Source organism: Diorhabda carinulata, chromosome 9 (assembly GCF_026250575.1).
Source record: "Diorhabda carinulata isolate Delta chromosome 9, icDioCari1.1, whole genome shotgun sequence".
NCBI classification, from domain to species: Eukaryota; Metazoa; Arthropoda; class Insecta; order Coleoptera; family Chrysomelidae; genus Diorhabda; species Diorhabda carinulata.
Window position 1 is genome coordinate 16,646,541 of NC_079468.1, and position 18,832 is coordinate 16,665,372.

General features: G+C 32.4%; 2 protein-coding genes across 2 annotated transcripts in view; one reads left to right on the forward strand and one right to left on the reverse strand.

The window, feature by feature from the left end:
- The window catches only part of LOC130897966 (cyclic nucleotide-gated cation channel subunit A), a 224,062-nt gene that overhangs the window by 137,278 nt on the left and 67,952 nt on the right, over positions 1-18,832 (reverse strand). The window lies entirely within an intron of this gene.
- LOC130898146 (uncharacterized) overlaps positions 9,159-18,832 on the forward strand; it is a 32,477-nt gene continuing 22,803 nt past the window's right edge. The window contains exons 1-2 of the mRNA XM_057807215.1: positions 9,159-9,749; positions 10,035-10,850. Coding sequence (XP_057663198.1) covers positions 9,159-9,749; positions 10,035-10,850 — 1,407 coding nt within the window. The remainder of the gene's footprint in view (positions 9,750-10,034; positions 10,851-18,832) is intronic.

Consider the following 18,832-nt stretch of genomic DNA (forward strand, 5'->3'; position numbering starts at 1 on the left):
AATAGCGACTACAATGTGGGAAAGTAATAAATATTGCCTATCAATGTGCAAATAATTGAACGGCTTCTTTGAAATAATCATCTTGCTTTTGTCTTGGAAATGAGTGTTATAAACGCTTGTTTATACCTCTCCTCGGTATATCAGTTTTGCTGTCTTCGATTTCCCAGTCCTTAAATTAGAACAGATAATGTATAGAATATCTCTTTAATTTCTCATTTCGTATACCTTTTGATATGTTTATGTTTTTAAAAGATCTTGATTTCAGGTCTCTTCTGTTTCAAAATTATTTTTTTTCAATTATTTTTGAAAGATAGATAAAAATTGACGTTTCGACTAATTTTAATATTTTGATAAAGACTTAAAATTAGTTGGAACGTCAATTTTTATCTATATTTTAAAAATTATTTGAAAAAACTAATTTTGAAACAGAATAGACTTGAAATCAAGAACTTTTAGAAGTATAAACGTATACAATATCTCTAGACTATTTTTGAATATTTCAAATATATTTCAGGATAAACACAGTCCTGAGAAATTTTGAGCTTTTGTGTACATTAAATGTTAAATATTCTGTTATTGTAATAACATAACATGTGTTTGATCTTCATAGAAACTACTTAATTCAATTAGTCCAATTACACTCCTGTACTAGTACTACAGTACAATTCATTTTAGAAATAGCAGTTTTAGTTTCAGTATTAAATCATTATTAGTTTTAAAAAATTAATAGATTGTCAGTTCTAGAACAATTTTATTTTAATCATCAATGATTGTACAGTTTTTTTTTCATAACTATACACTACCGAATAGAAAAATTGTACTGGCCACCTACACGTTGTCTGTATCTGAAATTTTCTAGATACCTAATACATAATTCATATTTAATTTTAAGTAACAGTACTTAACAACTTCAAGCATAGCCTAAATGGTATGATGATGTAAAGCTGTGAAAGTTTGTACTGTTAAAACTTCGAGAAACTTGATAATACCAAAAATTATAGCGTTATTTCATAATTCAAAAGCCCGAATATGGTAAAAACACCAGTTCAATGCTATCATAACAATATGCATAAGTTATATATGAACATAAGCCAATTAAAACATTCTAAAATAAAACAATTCATACTGATACCGTCCTTGTTGTCTTGTTTAGGTGGTAGTGACTTACTATATTTACTTTTTAAAAAAGAAACCTACGGGTCATAGGCGTGTGGTTTTTAACAAAAATAAATTTTAGCATTTTAGAACAAATGGTTCTAAAATGTCTTTTTGATGTGTAAAAAATACTTCAATGCATGGGACTATTTGAAATAGTAAATAATCTACAACTATAAAACCTCATTTTATAAATTTATTATTCTAATAAATACTTTTAAGCATAGGTATATCTTATCCGAGAAACTATTCGTTAAAAGGCCATCGAATCACTATTAGTAGTCCTACTTGGACTACTTAGGAAAAAATCATTATTTTACTTGCTACAACTAAATGTTGAATTATGAAACATAAATAGACGAGTAAAATCTACCTACCTTTAAGGGGGTTTGGTTTAAACAGGATACCAAACGAGAATTGAGCCCTTTTTATACCCCATTCGTTTGATTTTTAGAAAACGAAATTTCAAAGCAAAAACCAGGAAGGAAAATAAATTAATTGCAAATAAAACAAAAAAAACATTTCAATTCCAAAGTTTCTTTATTAATAATCATGGTAGTCAAAATCGTCTGAACTAGAGTCATCATTTGATTGAATTGTGAAGGGTTGTAAAGAGGGTGATCCCACTTACTCATCTTCTTCTTTGATAACATATTCAACACAATTTTTCCAAAGCTCTTCGTTGTCTGCTGTTAGAGCTTCCTTTGCGACTTCTACAACCTCTAACTTTAGACCTTTAATAACATTAAGAAAACCTTTGTTTTTTTGGGACTTTTTTACGATCGCTGATAGGAATAAAAATATTTTTTTAGACATAAATGCTAAAAATTAAGCTTTGTTACTACTACTAGTTGGTATCTTAAGGAGTTGCCGCGAGTGGTAGGATGCGTTGTCCATAACGATTACTGACTGTGGTGGAATGTTAGGTAAAAGCTGTTCATTAATCACTTTTCAAATAATTCTGCTGTCATATCTTCATGATAGTCAGCTGCACAGTTTATAATTTTTTTAGCAGATATTAATGATGCATTAGGCACAAAACAGTCTTTGCTTCCAACGTGTACTATTATAATGCGTTTCTCATTATAACATGGCCCATTCAAACAGCAATTTTACTCTGTCAAGCCAACCGAAATTTACTATATCATGACTGTCAAACCATGTTTCATCTAGATAAATTATGTGTCCATTAGAACTTCAGAAGTCGCAAATAATCTTGTCTCCATTGCACTATCCTTGACGATTCGGTTATTGCCCTCCGTTTATTCAGTTTTTTGTGTTTAAAACCACATGCTGACTGACAAAACTTAACGCAATGTTTCTAAACTGGTATAATCGTATTCTGGATAATCTGCTACCTTTGGGTGTATTATTTCTAATGTCGCAACTCTGTTATCCTTATATAAACTATTAATTGTCCTACGTATAAAATCTTGAGTAGCTTTATCAACTAATTTCAAATTTTTCTTCACATGCTTTTCGGTTCTGTGAATGATCCACAGCAGCCCCTTTTTGACTACTCGATATATGGAAATTTTATTTACATTCAGATTGCTGAATATTTCTCTTTTTTAAACATTCGAATATATTTAAAATAATTCCCGATTCGCTACAAATATGGATAATTATTAGGTGTTGCCTCTTTCCATGTGGGACTTTTACACCTTTCAATGATATATTCACAAAAATTTCCACCAAGTTTTTGTCACAGTTATCACTTTATTCTGGGTGGAGACTATTCATTATCATCTTTGTACTTACACGATTATATAACGGCGAAGCTGTTAAAGATTTGATTTGAGTTCCCAACTGACCACACATAACCTCAAATGTTATTTCAATTTTATTAGGGTGATATTGCCTACAAAATCTGTAGGTCAGCTTTTCGCGTTCAACTCCTATCCCTTCTTATTATAATTGACATTATTGACAAAAAGCGACCCACTAAACACATTAATTAGAAACTAACTATATATATTTCAAATATAATTGACATTGAACTGTTATTAAAATTACTTTTAACAACATAAATAGTAAGTAATCTATTGATTATAATCTAAGTAATTAAGCCTGTTGCATGACTTCTTGTTCCCAGCGTACACGACATCTTCAAATAAAATTAATCACTTAATAGGACATCTCTATTAACTATCGCACTGATGAATCCAATTACTGTTTGTGGAGTCTTAAGAAAGGTGAAGTTGAATTGGTTAGTGTAAGGACCTTGAACAATGCCAACAATCTACTAAGGTCAATAATAGGTTGACTCATCCGCAACATGTAAACAAATAATTGGAACAAATGATCATTCGCATTGTGTTTTTAAAGCTTGTTGCTTGAACTGAATTGTGGTATGAGAGAGGGCAAATTTTATTTGGGAATGTCTAAAAGATGGAATTATATCATTGATATAAATTGAAATATATTTTAAATTCTAAATTTTGCTATATTTCTCCTCGAAATAGGCCTTTACGTATGTGATAACGTCCTCGCCTGATAAAAATCTCTCACCTGCAAGTGAAACCTCAATAGTGGTAAATAGGAAAAAGTTGCTGGGTTTGGTGAAAACAGTGGGTGATCAACCAATTCTAAGTGCAATGGCGTTATCAATGGCGATAACCGAAATATGAGAAGAAGCATTGTCTTGATGGAAAAACACTTTTTATTTCTCAAATGAGAACTCTTTTTGCAATTCCTTTCAATCTTATCAAGCAATAATATATCATCCTCTTCTGTTCTTGTTCCGAAGATAGTGGATAAACACAATCCTAAAACAGTCGCTATCACGTTTCCGGCCGATGAAACCGACTTTACATTTTTCGTATCAATTTCGTCCTTTGCAATCCACTGCAAAGGACTGTTGGCGAAGAACGAGGACGATCTGCAAAGGCTACTGTACCAATTTAACAAAACAGCAAAAATGTTCAATATGATAATATCAGCGGTAAAGACAAAATCAATGGTTACTTCCAAGACACCGATCAGATGTAAGCTTGTGGTGGATAACAAAATAATATACCAGGAAATGAAATTTACATATCTGGGAATCGAAATATCTGGACACGGGGACGATGGAGAGTAAGAAATCAAGCTACAAGAGCCTCAAGAGCAGCAGCATACCTAAATCACCAGCAGGACAAAGAAGCCTTGGAAGACCTAGGAAAAGATGGAGTGACAACCTCCCAGGTGACGGAGCAGAGGCAATGATGTGAAGAAAAACAGGCAATGATGCCTGTACACAGCAGGAAGAAGAAGAAGAAGGAGAAGCAATCCACTGCCTTGACAGTTTTCTCATTCCAGAAGGGTAGTGGTAGATCCAGATTTCATCTACCGTTATAAAATGACGCAATCATTTCGCTTAAAACACGTCAAGACCTGGGAAATGTTTATACAAATGCACTTTTGGTCTAAAGCGAGCAAATCCGGCACCCGACGCGCGTCTATCTTACGAATGCATACTTCCTCAGTCAGTATATAGCAAATGCGTACTTATGATATGCTGATAAAGTCACGTTTGAATTCAGTTGCCCAAAATTTCACGGTCGCAAATACTGTTGCTACAGGTGCAAGTGCTTATACTGAATCAAAAAGAACCCTGTTACACTACGGTGGTTTGGCGGTGTGCCAGAAAATGAGCTACTCTGGTGGTAAGAACAGCCATGCACACGAAGGCTGTTCTCAACTAAACGGTGGCTTGCCACCAGGGCCGTGGCTGCTCCGCGCTGTGGAATTGCTTAACATCTGGTTATATGGGATCCTGTACCGCGGCTAGTCTTGCAACTCGATGCGCGTGCAACTAGGCTCACCAGGAGAACTAGCAACATGTAATCACTATTCGTAGCCCCTAACCACTTTGTGGGTAAAGTGACTTTAGTATCATTTGATTTCTTTCATCTCCTCTGAGTTGTATACATTTTATTCTTAGTTCCTTCAAATGATTTTATCCCTTCTGAAAATTATTTGTAAATTTCCTAAAAATAGTTATTTGTTTATGGAATGATATTAGAAAGAAGCTGCACATGTATGCACCCTTGACTTATCTCGGTACAGAAGAAATTTATTCTTTACCAAATGCAGTCGCTGTTTTCAAATTCAAACTCATTCAATCGCCCCAATAACTAGTTAAAATACTGACTCATAGACATACCTCGTATTATTGTCTGTTTAATTTAAGAAATGATTCCGATTACGCTAGAACCAAAAAAAGCAGATATAATCGTTCGACTACTTCAAGTGCGATACTGTTTGAAAATGTATGTCAACTTATATCGACATTAGACAATAATGCATATCAAAAATGGGATGGATAGGTAATAGAGAACTCTTGGATAGCTACATAGAATTCTAATATCAATGCTATTATGACAATACTGTCTATTATAGTACAACTTAGTTATCTTAACAATAGCACACCCCTGAATGCGGCAGAATCGTTTGTTAGTTTCTACTTTTACCATATTTTATGCGCCTTTAATTAATTCACTTTGAACAACTATATTTTTAATTCTGTAAGATTATAAGATTATAATAGAGTGCGTAATATTAATAAATACGTAACATTAGACATTTCTGTATCAAATTTCAAAACAATGTTAACCGTTTTTTGATTATTGACTCAATCGACGCCCGATTAGTTTAGATCCTCTGACCGTTATTTCTATTTTATCAGGAGATACATTAATATCTCTAAATGGAAGTCAATTGGAGAATTAAGAAGACAGAGTGGAAGATTAGATGCTCGTTTTGTCGGAGTATGTGTTGATTAATGGATGTATCTACGTTTTGTAGATGTGCTTTAGCTGATAATTTCCGAAATTAATGATTTTTTGATCGTTCTCGTTCTTCGGAACAAAATGGTTACAATTAAATGGTAAGAAATATTGAAAAATAATTAGTCTTATGACTGATAGTCAATGTAAAAAACCACATTAGAAAGTATTATTTCCTATATGACCAACTGTCCTTTACATTCCAGCTCGTTATCATCAACATCTATAATTTGAATCATTCTTAAAGATCTATTGTATTAAGATTCACGCAAAAATTTTTAAATAATGTGTGGTATGTTAGTTATATAAGATTAAAAATACAGACATTTAGCATTGCTTTAACTAACGACTAAGATTTCGAAGCTATTTAACTTTTGATATCTAACCTAACCAGAAATCGTTAAAACATTCGAGAAATCGAATTAATTTATTTCAAAACATTATTAGAGAAATGCCAAATTGCACATCTTCCAATTAGAATTGAACCCGCGACCATTTAACTGCAAGTTAAAGTCTAACCATGCGACTATCAACGCATTTTTATTATAAATCGTTGAGCGAAAAAATTAATAGATGAAGGCATGGTTAATTTGAATAATAACATTCGGCAGTCAATGAAAATTCAAATTGAGGCTATTAATATAATAATTTTTTTTCAATCGTCTGAAAAGATAAACTAACAGAATAATATGAAGTGAAATAAATGATAAAAAAAGGAAAATTCGTTCAAATAGTTGAAAAGAGATCGAGTTTTTGACTACTTTCATACTTTCTCTCAAATTTAAGGATCTTATTAGAAAAAATTATTCTTTTCTCGTTAGTTTTAGAGAAAATACAGATGAACAATTTTGTCATTGAAATTGGTAAATATGCTTAAATGGTATTCTACACATTTTACCCTATAATTATTTTCGTTATCTCTGACGCGAAGCTAAATATCGAGAATTTGATCAATTCACTCGCAATGGATCATGTATTAATTTCAAATTGATTACATTTAAGTCTCAATTCTTCAAAGTAATGAAAGTTGTGTCTAGCTCAAATACGTATAAATAAAAATAGAATTAAAAATATTCAAAAACGAGGGGGAATCGACGAAGAAACTAATCCTAAAAACAATTTCTATCTCACCAACACCACGTCGCAAACCTGAGGTATTACCAAATATTTTGGAATTGAGACAAGCTTTGGTTCATGATAAATGATCATCTAAAATAAGGATATCTCATGAAATATTCCTTAATAAGTAAATGAGATAAATACTCGTGATACCTACAAAACTAATTACAAATCAATATAAAATAGTAATACAATTATTCCCAATGAATCATCGAGAAGGGAATTCGGAATCTACCAACACTCCGTTTAATTAGAGTTTAGCAATAAGAAAGTTGATAGATGTTTAACTTTCAATAACTCAACAACTTCGACCTTATACTAGTCATCCTCAAGGCAAATACGCTTTTCCGATTCGTTAATATAGTTGGGAATATTAAGGCAAATTAGTTGTTAATTATAATTTTGATTGAGTTTATCGATTTTATAACGATATTGGAAAGATTTACAGAATGCACTTTGGATTACGCTAGTTACACCTATAATTTCATCAACATATCTTCTACTTTAAGTATGGGGTGCCGCAACAGAACGGTCATATCATCTTTTTTGAGGTGTAGAAAGCGCGCGGGTAGGAGTTACTACCGTTGGGTGTGTACGATCATGGGAGTTTTAACCATAAGTAGTCAGCGTTGCGCATTTTACGAGAATTGTCCTCAGTCCTACTTTAATTAAGTGTTTTGAAGAGACTGGTTCAAACTACAAGCAAAAGGTCGTTCTAGAATGTCTAGGTTATTGAGGTGTTATGAGTCTCTTCGAGAAAATTCACGATTATCTACTCGAGAGAGATCGATCGTTTGCGTTTGCAAAGAATTTAATGCAATTAACACAAGAAATAAGTCCATAATAATGGGTTTGTAAACCGTCCAAACTGTCTTAAATGAAACAGAGAGAATCCCAAAGTCAAGCACCAAAAACCATTGAACAGTCTGAAAGTGACAGTATAGGCAGCAATCTCGGAATAAATGGTTCTTTTTCTTTAGAAATGCGCCGGAACAAAACGTCACTGTTAATACCAAAAGCTATGTTGCAATGTTGGAAGCTTTTTCGCTCCAGAGCTTGAAACAAGAATAAATAGTGTTTTCAATTAGACGGAACTACCAAGCACACATCAAATGACTCATGGTGGTTGTGAGGCAGATTGATTTCGAATAGTGGTGATATTCTATGGCCCTTTCGTAGTCCAAATTTAACATATCTTGACTTTTTTTGGGTAGATACCTCAAAGACAAAGGCTTCAGTAATAATCCGAGAAACATCAATCAACTGAAGGATAATATCCATGGTGAAATGGTAGCAATTATATCAGCGTTACTGAAGAATGTTTTCTATAATTACTGTTCGCAGTTAGAGGAATGCCGTTGAGGAGGAGGTCGTCAGTTTAATTTAAAAATATAAACTTCAGCTATTACTTTGCAATTCCTCCTATTTTAACGATACCTATTGAATTTATTCCTTGCGCGTTCTATCGCGCCAATCTGTATAACTGCCTACTGCAAATTAGCGTCTCGCTCACAGTTTTTCCCAAATTTAAATTATTGAAATGCATTAGAACTTCTGAACAGTGCTAAAAGAAACCAATTTTAATTGGTATTAAATTAATTTGTGTTTTGTTCATAGTACCATATATGAGCATTAACCCGGCTTAAGGAGACCCAGAGCTGTCGTCTCTGACCTCACTTAGGCAAATCTCAGCAGGCGCGTCCAAGTTGCGGGGGTGGGCCCGACTCAAAAGAGTCGGTGGCTAAGTTCTACTGGGGACCCAATGTTGCGGGGTATAACGCAATCCCCTACCCAGGGATACGGGTGAAGACCACACCGGCGGAGAAGGCGAAGAAGAAGAACTTCAGCTCGGCGGATCCGGCGCAAGTGGCAACCCTTGCTTCCATGGTTACTAAAAGAGGAAAGTGGGTAGATAAAACTCATTAGCTGCAGAGAAAGCAATTTATCTAGGAGAAGGCACTCCGATCTAAAACCCTGGTCCTCCAGGTTGGGGGTTGAGGCGTCGGGCCAACCCCTCGATACTCGTAAAAACGAATAAAGGTTAAAAATCCCAGTCAAAAGCCTCGGAATAGGAAAAGTAAAAAATTAAGACGACCAAAGCAACGGAAACGGAAAATGAATTTAGGAACATGGAACGTACAAGGCCTCTCCACCAAAATCAATGAAGTTCTACGAGAAATAAGACAACTAAATATGGATATAGTGGTGCTAACGGAAACAAAGAAGAAAGGACAAGATTCAGAAAATTTGGGTCATTATGATCACTTCTATTCGGGAATATCTAAGGACAAACGAGCTCAGAAAGGAGTATCTATATTAATTAAGAAAAGTTTAAGAAAATACGTGTCATCGTGGGAAGCAGTCAATCAACGAATTATCAAAATAAATATAGCTATATGCGGAAACAAAACGACAGTCATAGGAACATATGGGATTAATGAAGACGACACAGTAAATAACAAAGATGACTATTTTGAATGTTTGTCCGAAGAAATTTCTAAAGTAGGCACCTCAAGAGAGGTAATTATCCTAGGAGACCTAAATGCAAGAACAGGCAAGAAAATAGACGATCAGATGATAGTAGGAAGATTCGGGGAAGAAGTAACAAATGATAATGGAAACAGACTTATTACATTATGCCAACAAAATACATTAAAAATACTGAATGGCTTCTTCCAACACAAAATGATACATAAATACACATGGGTACAGCATACACGGGACTTAAGATCTATTATAGACTATATAATAATGAGACAAAACACAAAAATTAGAATACAGGATGTTAAAGTACAAAGAGGGGCAAACTGTGGCAGCGACCACTTCTTACTTAGAACAAAAATTTTACCTTTCATGCAGATGAATAAAATAGAAAAACAGCAACAAGAAAAAGCATTTGAAATAAAAATTAATAGATTCAATCTAAATAGCTTACAAGAGGAAAGTGTAAAGAACTTATATCAAAAACGTCTAGATGGAAAACTGGTACAGGAAAATTTTGACAATCCGGAACAACACTACAGCTTTATCAAAAAAAGCATGATTGCTGCAGCGGAAGAAGCCTTTGGAAGATCCGATAATACTAGAAGACCAAGAACGTACTGGTGGGACAAGGAAATTGAGGATCTCATAAACGATAAGAAAGTAAAGTTCTCCAAGTTTCTATGCACGAAAAATGATAATGATAAAAGAAATTTTAAAGAAGCACAGACAAAAGTAAGAAAAGCTATAACAAAAAAGAAAAACGAGACATGGGAAAAGACCTGCACTCAAATAAACACATACCTAGGAGGCAGCAGAAACACAGAAAGTTGGAAAACCTTAAAATCTCTTCGAGAAGATAGATCAAATAATCTTATATCGCCAATAACATTAGAAAAATGGGATGAGTACTTCTCTATATTGTTTACAGAAACAAGACCAGAGTTCAAAAATCAAAGACAGGACAATATAAACATCATCACATCTCCGCTTAGAATTACAATTAAAGAAGTAAAAGACGTTTGTCAGTCACTAAAGAATCGAAAATCTCCAGGCGCGGGTCAAATAGCACCAGAGTTAATTAAAAATGGCACTGAAAAACTTTTTTCTCATCTGCAAATGCTTTTCCAGAAGTGTATAAATGGTGAAGCACTACCCCAAGAGTGGAAAACATCTTATATGACTACCGTATATAAAAAAGGGGGCAGAGAAAATTGCGACAACTACCGAGGACTTACAGTGCTGTGTACAATATCCAGAATTTATGGAAAAATCATAAAAAATAAAATCGAACAGGAATATTGCAACATGGAGGCAGAAGAACAGGCAGGCTTCAGAGCGATTTCGCAAATAATTGATAAGAAAACCGCCAAAAATCAAGAACTCCACCTTTTGTATGTTGACCTTAAAAAAGCATATGACAGCGTACCGCAAACAAAACTATGGGATGCCTTGGAAAGAACAAATATAAATGCGGCCCTAATAAAAGCAGTACAAAAGCTTTATGAAAACAGTAAATCACAAGTAAAAATAGGAAAGAAGGTCTCAAAAGGATTCTCCATCAATAAGGGGTTAAAACAAGGATGCTGTCTGTCGCCCACACTCTTCAAGATATACCTGGAACACGCACTAGCACACTGGAAAAGGAAATGTAAGAACATGGGCATCCCACTAATCGATTCCACACTATATACCCTGTGTTTTGCAGATGACCAAATAATCTTGGCACAGGACAACGAAGACTTAGAATATATGACAAGAAAGCTAGTAGAGGAATACAGGAAATGGGGTCTAGAAGTAAATTTTAGTAAAACGGAATAAATGTGTATTGGAGGAGAGCAACAAAATTTAATACTTGAAGAAACACAACAAAAAATAAGTCATTGTACAAAATACAAATACTTAGGCATGATCATCACTAATGATGGAAGATTAGATGAAGCAATAACACAAAGAAATAACCAAGGAAGACAAGCAATAAGACAACTAAATAGTGTATTGTGGGACAAACAAATATCCAAGGAAAACAAACATCGAATATACAATAGCATAATAAAAAGTATAACAACATATAGTAGCGAAATCTGGCCTCTAAAAGAAAAAACAGTCAAAATGCTTGGAGCCACAGAAATGGATTATTGGAGACGCGCGGCAGGAATATCAAGACTGGAAAAAATAAGAAACGACAGAATCAGGGAGATCATGAAAGTGCAACATACGATTACGGAAGACATTAGGGTAAATCAGTTAAGATGGTACGGACATGTCCAAAGAATGCCTGAAGACCGCATACCCAAACAAATTTTAAATTGGGCACCACAAGGAAGAAGAAAGAGAGGAAGACCAAGATTAAACTGGAGAGAAGGTATCGAGAAGGATATTCGAGAGAGAGGATTGGAAGAAGATCTTTGGGAAGATCGAGAAAAATGGAAACTGAGAATCGGAAGACGGCTAAGAACGTTTTAACCCGATTAATATAATAATAATTAAATTAATTTCTGCTGTGAAGTAATAACTAATCTTTCAAACGATGTTATAGCTTTTGATCTATATAGCTCTTGCATTTAAAATTTAACATTGTGTAGTAACTTTTCCACTACATAAACATTGTGGGTCTATAGAAATCTGCACCAAAATCTTTTTCACGCGTTTGGTTAGTTGCCTCGGCTAAACGCCTCTCCAGCCTCGTGACAAAAAGTATGAGTTTAGTGCCTTGATACTTAATAATTGATTGGTTGATCCAATCATCATTTGAATGTTCGGAAACTAACCCGGATCACGTTCGTTGTTGTTCGGAAACTGATCGAGTTAATCAGGTCGTTGTCATATGTTATAATCCTTTCTACCCTGGTAGACCGGTGAGTAAATGCGATCAGCTGATGGGTTGTTTCATTTGTCTATGGTTTTTTGAACTTTAAATGTTATTAATTCCATTTAAATGACTGTCTACTATCGATTCTTATGAGCAGTGTAATTGATAGGCTACTGAGGTTTGCAGTTTTTATACTTTTCGGTAATTTAGCATAAAAATAGCTTATTAGTATTGTACTTTAGTGAGAAAATCCTTGTGGAGGATGGAGTAAATAACAATTATTAAACATCTAGAATCTCTTAAAAAACATATCAATATCTTGAAAGAATAAACAGACAAGAAAGTAATAAAAATCAAAAATTCTTGAATATCTTTTTCACCAAAAACTGAACGCGACGTTCGGAAACTGTGTTCAAAATCTCGTTATGGGCTAGGATCCACAAACAGCGATCTACCAGAACACGGGTTATTAGTTTCTAAAAAGTCCTTAAAATATTGGTAATATCCAGACACTTTTCGATTCCTGTTTATCTCTGTAGTATAACTAACTGCTTTTTTCAAATTTCAAAATAGAATAGCTCACAAAAAAAAGTTTAATACGAGTAAAATATTCGAATTCCTCATTCGTTTATGAAACGAACGAAATACTTATAATTACGAAATATCAATTTTGAATGAATTGTTTGAGCCATATTTATTCATGTGCCAGCGGCCCCGCTTCCGACATCAAGATTAGATGGGTGGAATATTAATTATATCTACAGATGATGAACGACGGACGTCAAATTCCTGAATCAACCTTGAATCTATATCTAAACTCTATTCTCTTTTATCTCTACCTCTTCCCGAAAGGATAGAGTGTTGTAATTAAGTGATTCACAAATGTTTGCACTTTAACTTCACCAACATTAATACTTAATGTTATTAGAACCAATAACTAATTTTGAAAGCCCTTCTGGTAACAGTGGTTTATAGCTTTGGGGACGAATATTTTGTAAATGGATTTCTCTAATTCTTACGGAATTAAGAGCGCAGCAAGTGAGCTGCGAACTTCTGGGATTCTCTCTAATTATTGATAGAGTTTTGATGGACATTTACACAAAAGTTAAGGAAGTTTGATAAACAATTTGAAATATGCGTTTATATATAGTTTCTAGCTTTCGAATACTTATGTATTCATAATCAGAGAAATAATTAGTTTAGAAGTGAGGTGTTTTTAATTTTATTATTTTTGAAAAAATCAAATTCAAAAATCAATATTCAATTTGACGCTCTATGAGCGTTTTCGTATTGTGATTGTGGCACAATTCAACACAAAAGTGTACTATTTCTAATATATTTCGTAGCTTTCGAATACTTATGAATTCATCATCAGAGAATATATTAGTTCGGAATTAGCGTGTCTTAAATTTTTTTATTTTTTTAAACAAAATAATTGAATTTATGAAATTTGAAAATCAATATTTAAATTTATTTATCAATATTCAAATTTGACCCTTGAGATAAATATCAAGTTTATTGATTATGAGATGTTTTGCAAGTATCCCATATTTGTAAGTAAACTGGAGTTTTTGCAAAGTTTATGAACTTATTTCGTAGTTGGAATATCGCAATATTTATCTCAAGCGCCAAACTTTAAAATTGATTTTTGAATAATATGAATTTAATAATTTTTTCAAGGAAAAAATCAAAATCAATCTCAATTAATGAATTTCTCTTTAATGAATACATAATATTCGAAAGCTCCAATTAAATATATGTTAAACAAAATACACAAAGGTGTTTAATTTTGCCTCAATCCCATACGTTCATAAACTGGCTACACCTTCGATCCAATTTTTGTATATGCTAATGTTGATCAAAGCATAAAACGTTTTTCCTCACGAATGTGCGCAAAGACTTTCCCAAGAACTATCGAATTATGTCAATCAACATGATGTAAGTAAGTAATAAGTACCAATAATTATGTCATAAAAGACATAATACATTATCCAAATATTTTACTGAAGTATCACCTAATACACCGAAAGCAAAAGTATTAATATTATATATTGTGTACTTTATAATGATTGAGACGCTTTCCACATGGAACAAACATCTCAGTATTTATAAAATAGATTGAAAGGTCATCAATACAATAAAAAAATAAAATTATAACAAAAAAACAATTGAATAAAATAGACGAAAAAGAGAATTTTTAGAAATAGCCTCTATAAGAACGCAAAAGCTATAAATGATAAAAATGGTCTAAACAATAGTTTTTTTCAAAAATTTCTATGCAACTACGAATAATTTGAGTGATGAGTGCTACATACTTTTGAGTAAAATCTAAGGAAAATCAACTTTTCTTGTTAAAACAGACTCCTATTTCGATTTTATTTAAATATTTTAGATGTAGGGGATCCATTGATTAATATAATCACGCAAATTGTCAATGTGAAGTCATTTTTTGATAAACACCGAAGTAGGTCGGAACGTCAATTTGTAAATCAACACAAAAAAGAAAAACATAAAAAGGTCTAAGAAGTCAAAAATTGATGAATAGTCATTAATATTGAACACTGCATTGCATGAGTGAATAAATAAAAAGAAAAACGTGCGCATGTCTGTGGAGTCAGCTACAAAGGCACGTCTTTTTCGAGCACTATAACCTATAGAAGTTCAAGATCTATATCCACAGGCATCTCCATACGACAAGCACCACTCGAACTATTCGAGTTTAATAGGGTTTACCCTATCGTGCTTGCTTTTTACATAAAAAATTGTATTTGTCCAACTAAGCATATCGCCTTTTTAAATATATGTATGGAACTGACATCCTTTTTTCACGAATCTTCCTCAATCCTTCTTCCTCCTTAATTGTTCTGTTGAAGCTTGAAGATTTGTTAAATTGAAGTTGTAAGGTTGTAAGTAAAGCAATTAGTTTTTTTTATATGAGATCCATAAGCTTTAGTTACTCTCTCTTGTACGTTCGGTTGACTTTGCGGAAGCAAACCTGTACAAGCATCCCCTCCGGTTGATTTTAGCATGAACAGCTTACATAATACATATACATACATATTATTCACTTCCCTTAATTCATATTAACATAACAAAATTTAGAGGTTTGTAGCGATTTGTCGATGAATACAAGTAATTTTGGCAACCAAATTTGTGTTCTTGATTTAAATTATTTCAATTTAGTTTCACAGGATCAATGCCCTAAAGGACTAAGCCCGGCAGAGAAATTATTCTCTACAATTGTGAGCTATATATAATACCTTGACCTTTTGAGAGAAACGGAAATATTTCCTTTTCTATTTAGGCTTCACACAAGCTGCAAATAACAGTAAATAAATATGGGAATATATTTATGATATTTTGATCCTTATTTGTATGAAAATGTAATTTGCATATCTCTTCTAAGTGAACTGTTAAATTGTATGTGAATAATTCCAAAAACTAAATGTTTTTTATAAGCCAGATATTAACTACATTTGTTACTTGTACTGATATGATTTTCTAATGTCCCCTAGAGCGGTATGTAAACATTGGAAATGTGATATTGAGAATGTTATTGATAATTTTTGTCGACGATTATTGTAAATAAGCCACTCAATATAATTGTATGAAACCTGATTGTGATTTTTATCTATATAGAAAATCAAAATCATTTTAGAATAAACCGAATATGCCTCTTTAGTTTTGAAGACTTCTTATGGTGACTCGAAAAGTCGACTATACAGTTATTTTTGTAAAATCGGCAACGGAAAACAGTATTCGTGGTTCTGCAATAACTCCAAACCAAAATTAGGTACAGAAAAATGATCTGATGTTAAAATATATGTGGCAATTAGTTTCCCGAAGTTTCGTTATAATTCAGAAATTGTTAACACTTTGTCAGTGTTCCATATCTATCTAGCATTTTTTATTTGTTTTTTGTCTTTTCATTGGTGTTATGACTTATATTAGCTTTGATTAAAAACTCCTTGAAACCAAAATTAGGTACAGAAAAATGATCTGATGTTAAAATATATGTGGCAATTAGTTTCCCGAAGTTTCGTTATAATTCAGAAATTGTTAACACTTTGTCAGTGTTCCATATCTATCTAGCATTTTTTATTTGTTTTTTGTCTTTTCATTGGTGTTATGACTTATATTAGCTTTGATTAAAAACTCCTTGAAACCAAAATTAGGTACAGAAAAATGATCTGATGTTAAAATATATGTGGCAATTAGTTTCCCGAAGTTTCGTTATAATTCAGAATTGTTAACACTTTGTCAGTGTTCCATATCTATCTAACATTTTTTATTTGTTTTTTGTCTTTTCATTGGTGTTATGACTTATATTAGCTTTGATTAAAAACTCCTTGAAACCAAAATTAGGTACAGAAAAATGATCTGATGTTAAAATATATGTGGCAATTAGTTTCCCGAAGTTTCGTTATAATTCAGAAATTGTTAACACTTTGTCAGTGTTCCATATCTATCTAGCATTTTTTATTTGTTTTTTGTCTTTTCATTGGTGTTATGACTTATATTAGCTTTGATTAAAAACTCCTTGAAACCAAAATTAGGTACAGAAAAATGATCTGATGTTAAAATATATGTGGCAATTAGTTTCCCGAAGTTTCGTTATAATTCAGAATTGTTAACACTTTGTCAGTGTTCCATATCTATCTAGCATTTTTTATTTGTTTTTTGTCTTTTCATTGGTGTTATGACTTATATTAGCTTTGATTAAAAACTCCTTGAAACCAAAATTAGGTACAGAAAAATGATCTGATGTTAAAATATATGTGGCAATTAGTTTCCCGAAGTTTCGTTATAATTCAGAATTGTTAACACTTTGTCAGTGTTCCATATCTATCTAGCATTTTTTATTTGTTTTTTGTCTTTTCATTGGTGTTATGACTTATATTAGCTTTGATTAAAAACTCCTTGAAACCAAAATTAGGTACAGAAAAATGATCTGGTGTTAAAATATATGTGGCAATTAGTTTCCCGAAGTTTCGTTATAATTCAGAAATTGTTAACACTTTGTCAGTGTTCCATATCTATCTAGCATTTTTTATTTGTTTTTTGTCTTTTCATTGGTGTTATGACTTATATTAGCTTTGATTAAAAACTTCTTGAAACCAAAATTAGGTACAGAAAAATGATCTGATGTTAAAATATATGTGGCAATTAGTTTCCCGAAGTTTCGTTATAATTCAGAATTGTTAACACTTTGTCAGTGTTCCATATCTATCTAGCATTTTTTATTTGTTTTTTGTCTTTTCATTGGTGTTATGACTTATATTAGCTTTGATTAAAAACTCCTTGAAACCAAAATTAGGTACAGAAAAATGATCTGATGTTAAAATATATGTGGCAATTAGTTTCCCGAAGTTTCGTTATAATTCAGAATTGTTAACACTTTGTCAGTGTTCCATATCTATCTAGCATTTTTTATTTGTTTTTTGTCTTTTCATTGGTGTTATGACTTATATTAGCTTTGATTAAAAACTCCTTGAAACCAAAATTAGGTACAGAAAAATGATCTGGTGTTAAAATATATGTGGCAATTAGTTTCCCGAAGTTTCGTTATAATTCAGAAATTGTTAACACTTTGTCAGTGTTCCATATCTATCTAGCATTTTTTATTTGTTTTTTGTCTTTTCATTGGTGTTATGACTTATATTAGCTTTGATTAAAAACTTCTTGAAACCAAAATTAGGTACAGAAAAATGATCTGATGTTAAAATATATGTGGCAATTAGTTTCCCGAAGTTTCGTTATAATTCAGAAATTGTTAACACTTTGTCAGTGTTCCATATCTATCTAGCATTTTTTATTTGTTTTTTGTCTTTTCATTGGTGTTATGACTTATATTAGCTTTGATTAAAAACTTCTTGAAACCAAAATTAGGTACAGAAAAATGATCTGATGTTAAAATATATGTGGCAATTAGTTTCCCGAAGTTTCGTTATAATTCAGAAATTGTTAACACTTTGTCAGTGTTCCATATCTATCTAGCATTTTTTATTTGTTTTTTGTCTTTTCATTGGTGTTATGACTTATATTAGCTTTGATTAAAAACTCCTTGAAACCAAAATTAGGTACAGAAAAATGATCTGGTGTTAAAATATATGTGGCAATTAGTTTCCCGAAGTTTCGTTATAATTCAGAAATTGTTAACACTTTGTCAGTGTTCCATATCTATCTAGCATTTTTTATTTGTTTTTTGTCTTTTCATTGGTGTTATGACTTATATTAGCTTTGATTAAAAACTTCTTGAAACCAAAATTAGGTACAGAAAAATGATCTGATGTTAAAATATATGTGGCAATTAGTTTCCCGAAGTTTCGTTATAATTCAGAAATTGTTAACACTTTGTCAGTGTTCCATATCTATCTAGCATTTTTTATTTGTTTTTTGTCTTTTCATTGGTGTTATGACTTATATTAGCTTTGATTAAAAACTCCTTGAAACCAATTCAGAAGGGCGTATAAATGTGTGGGTAACGTTTTACAAA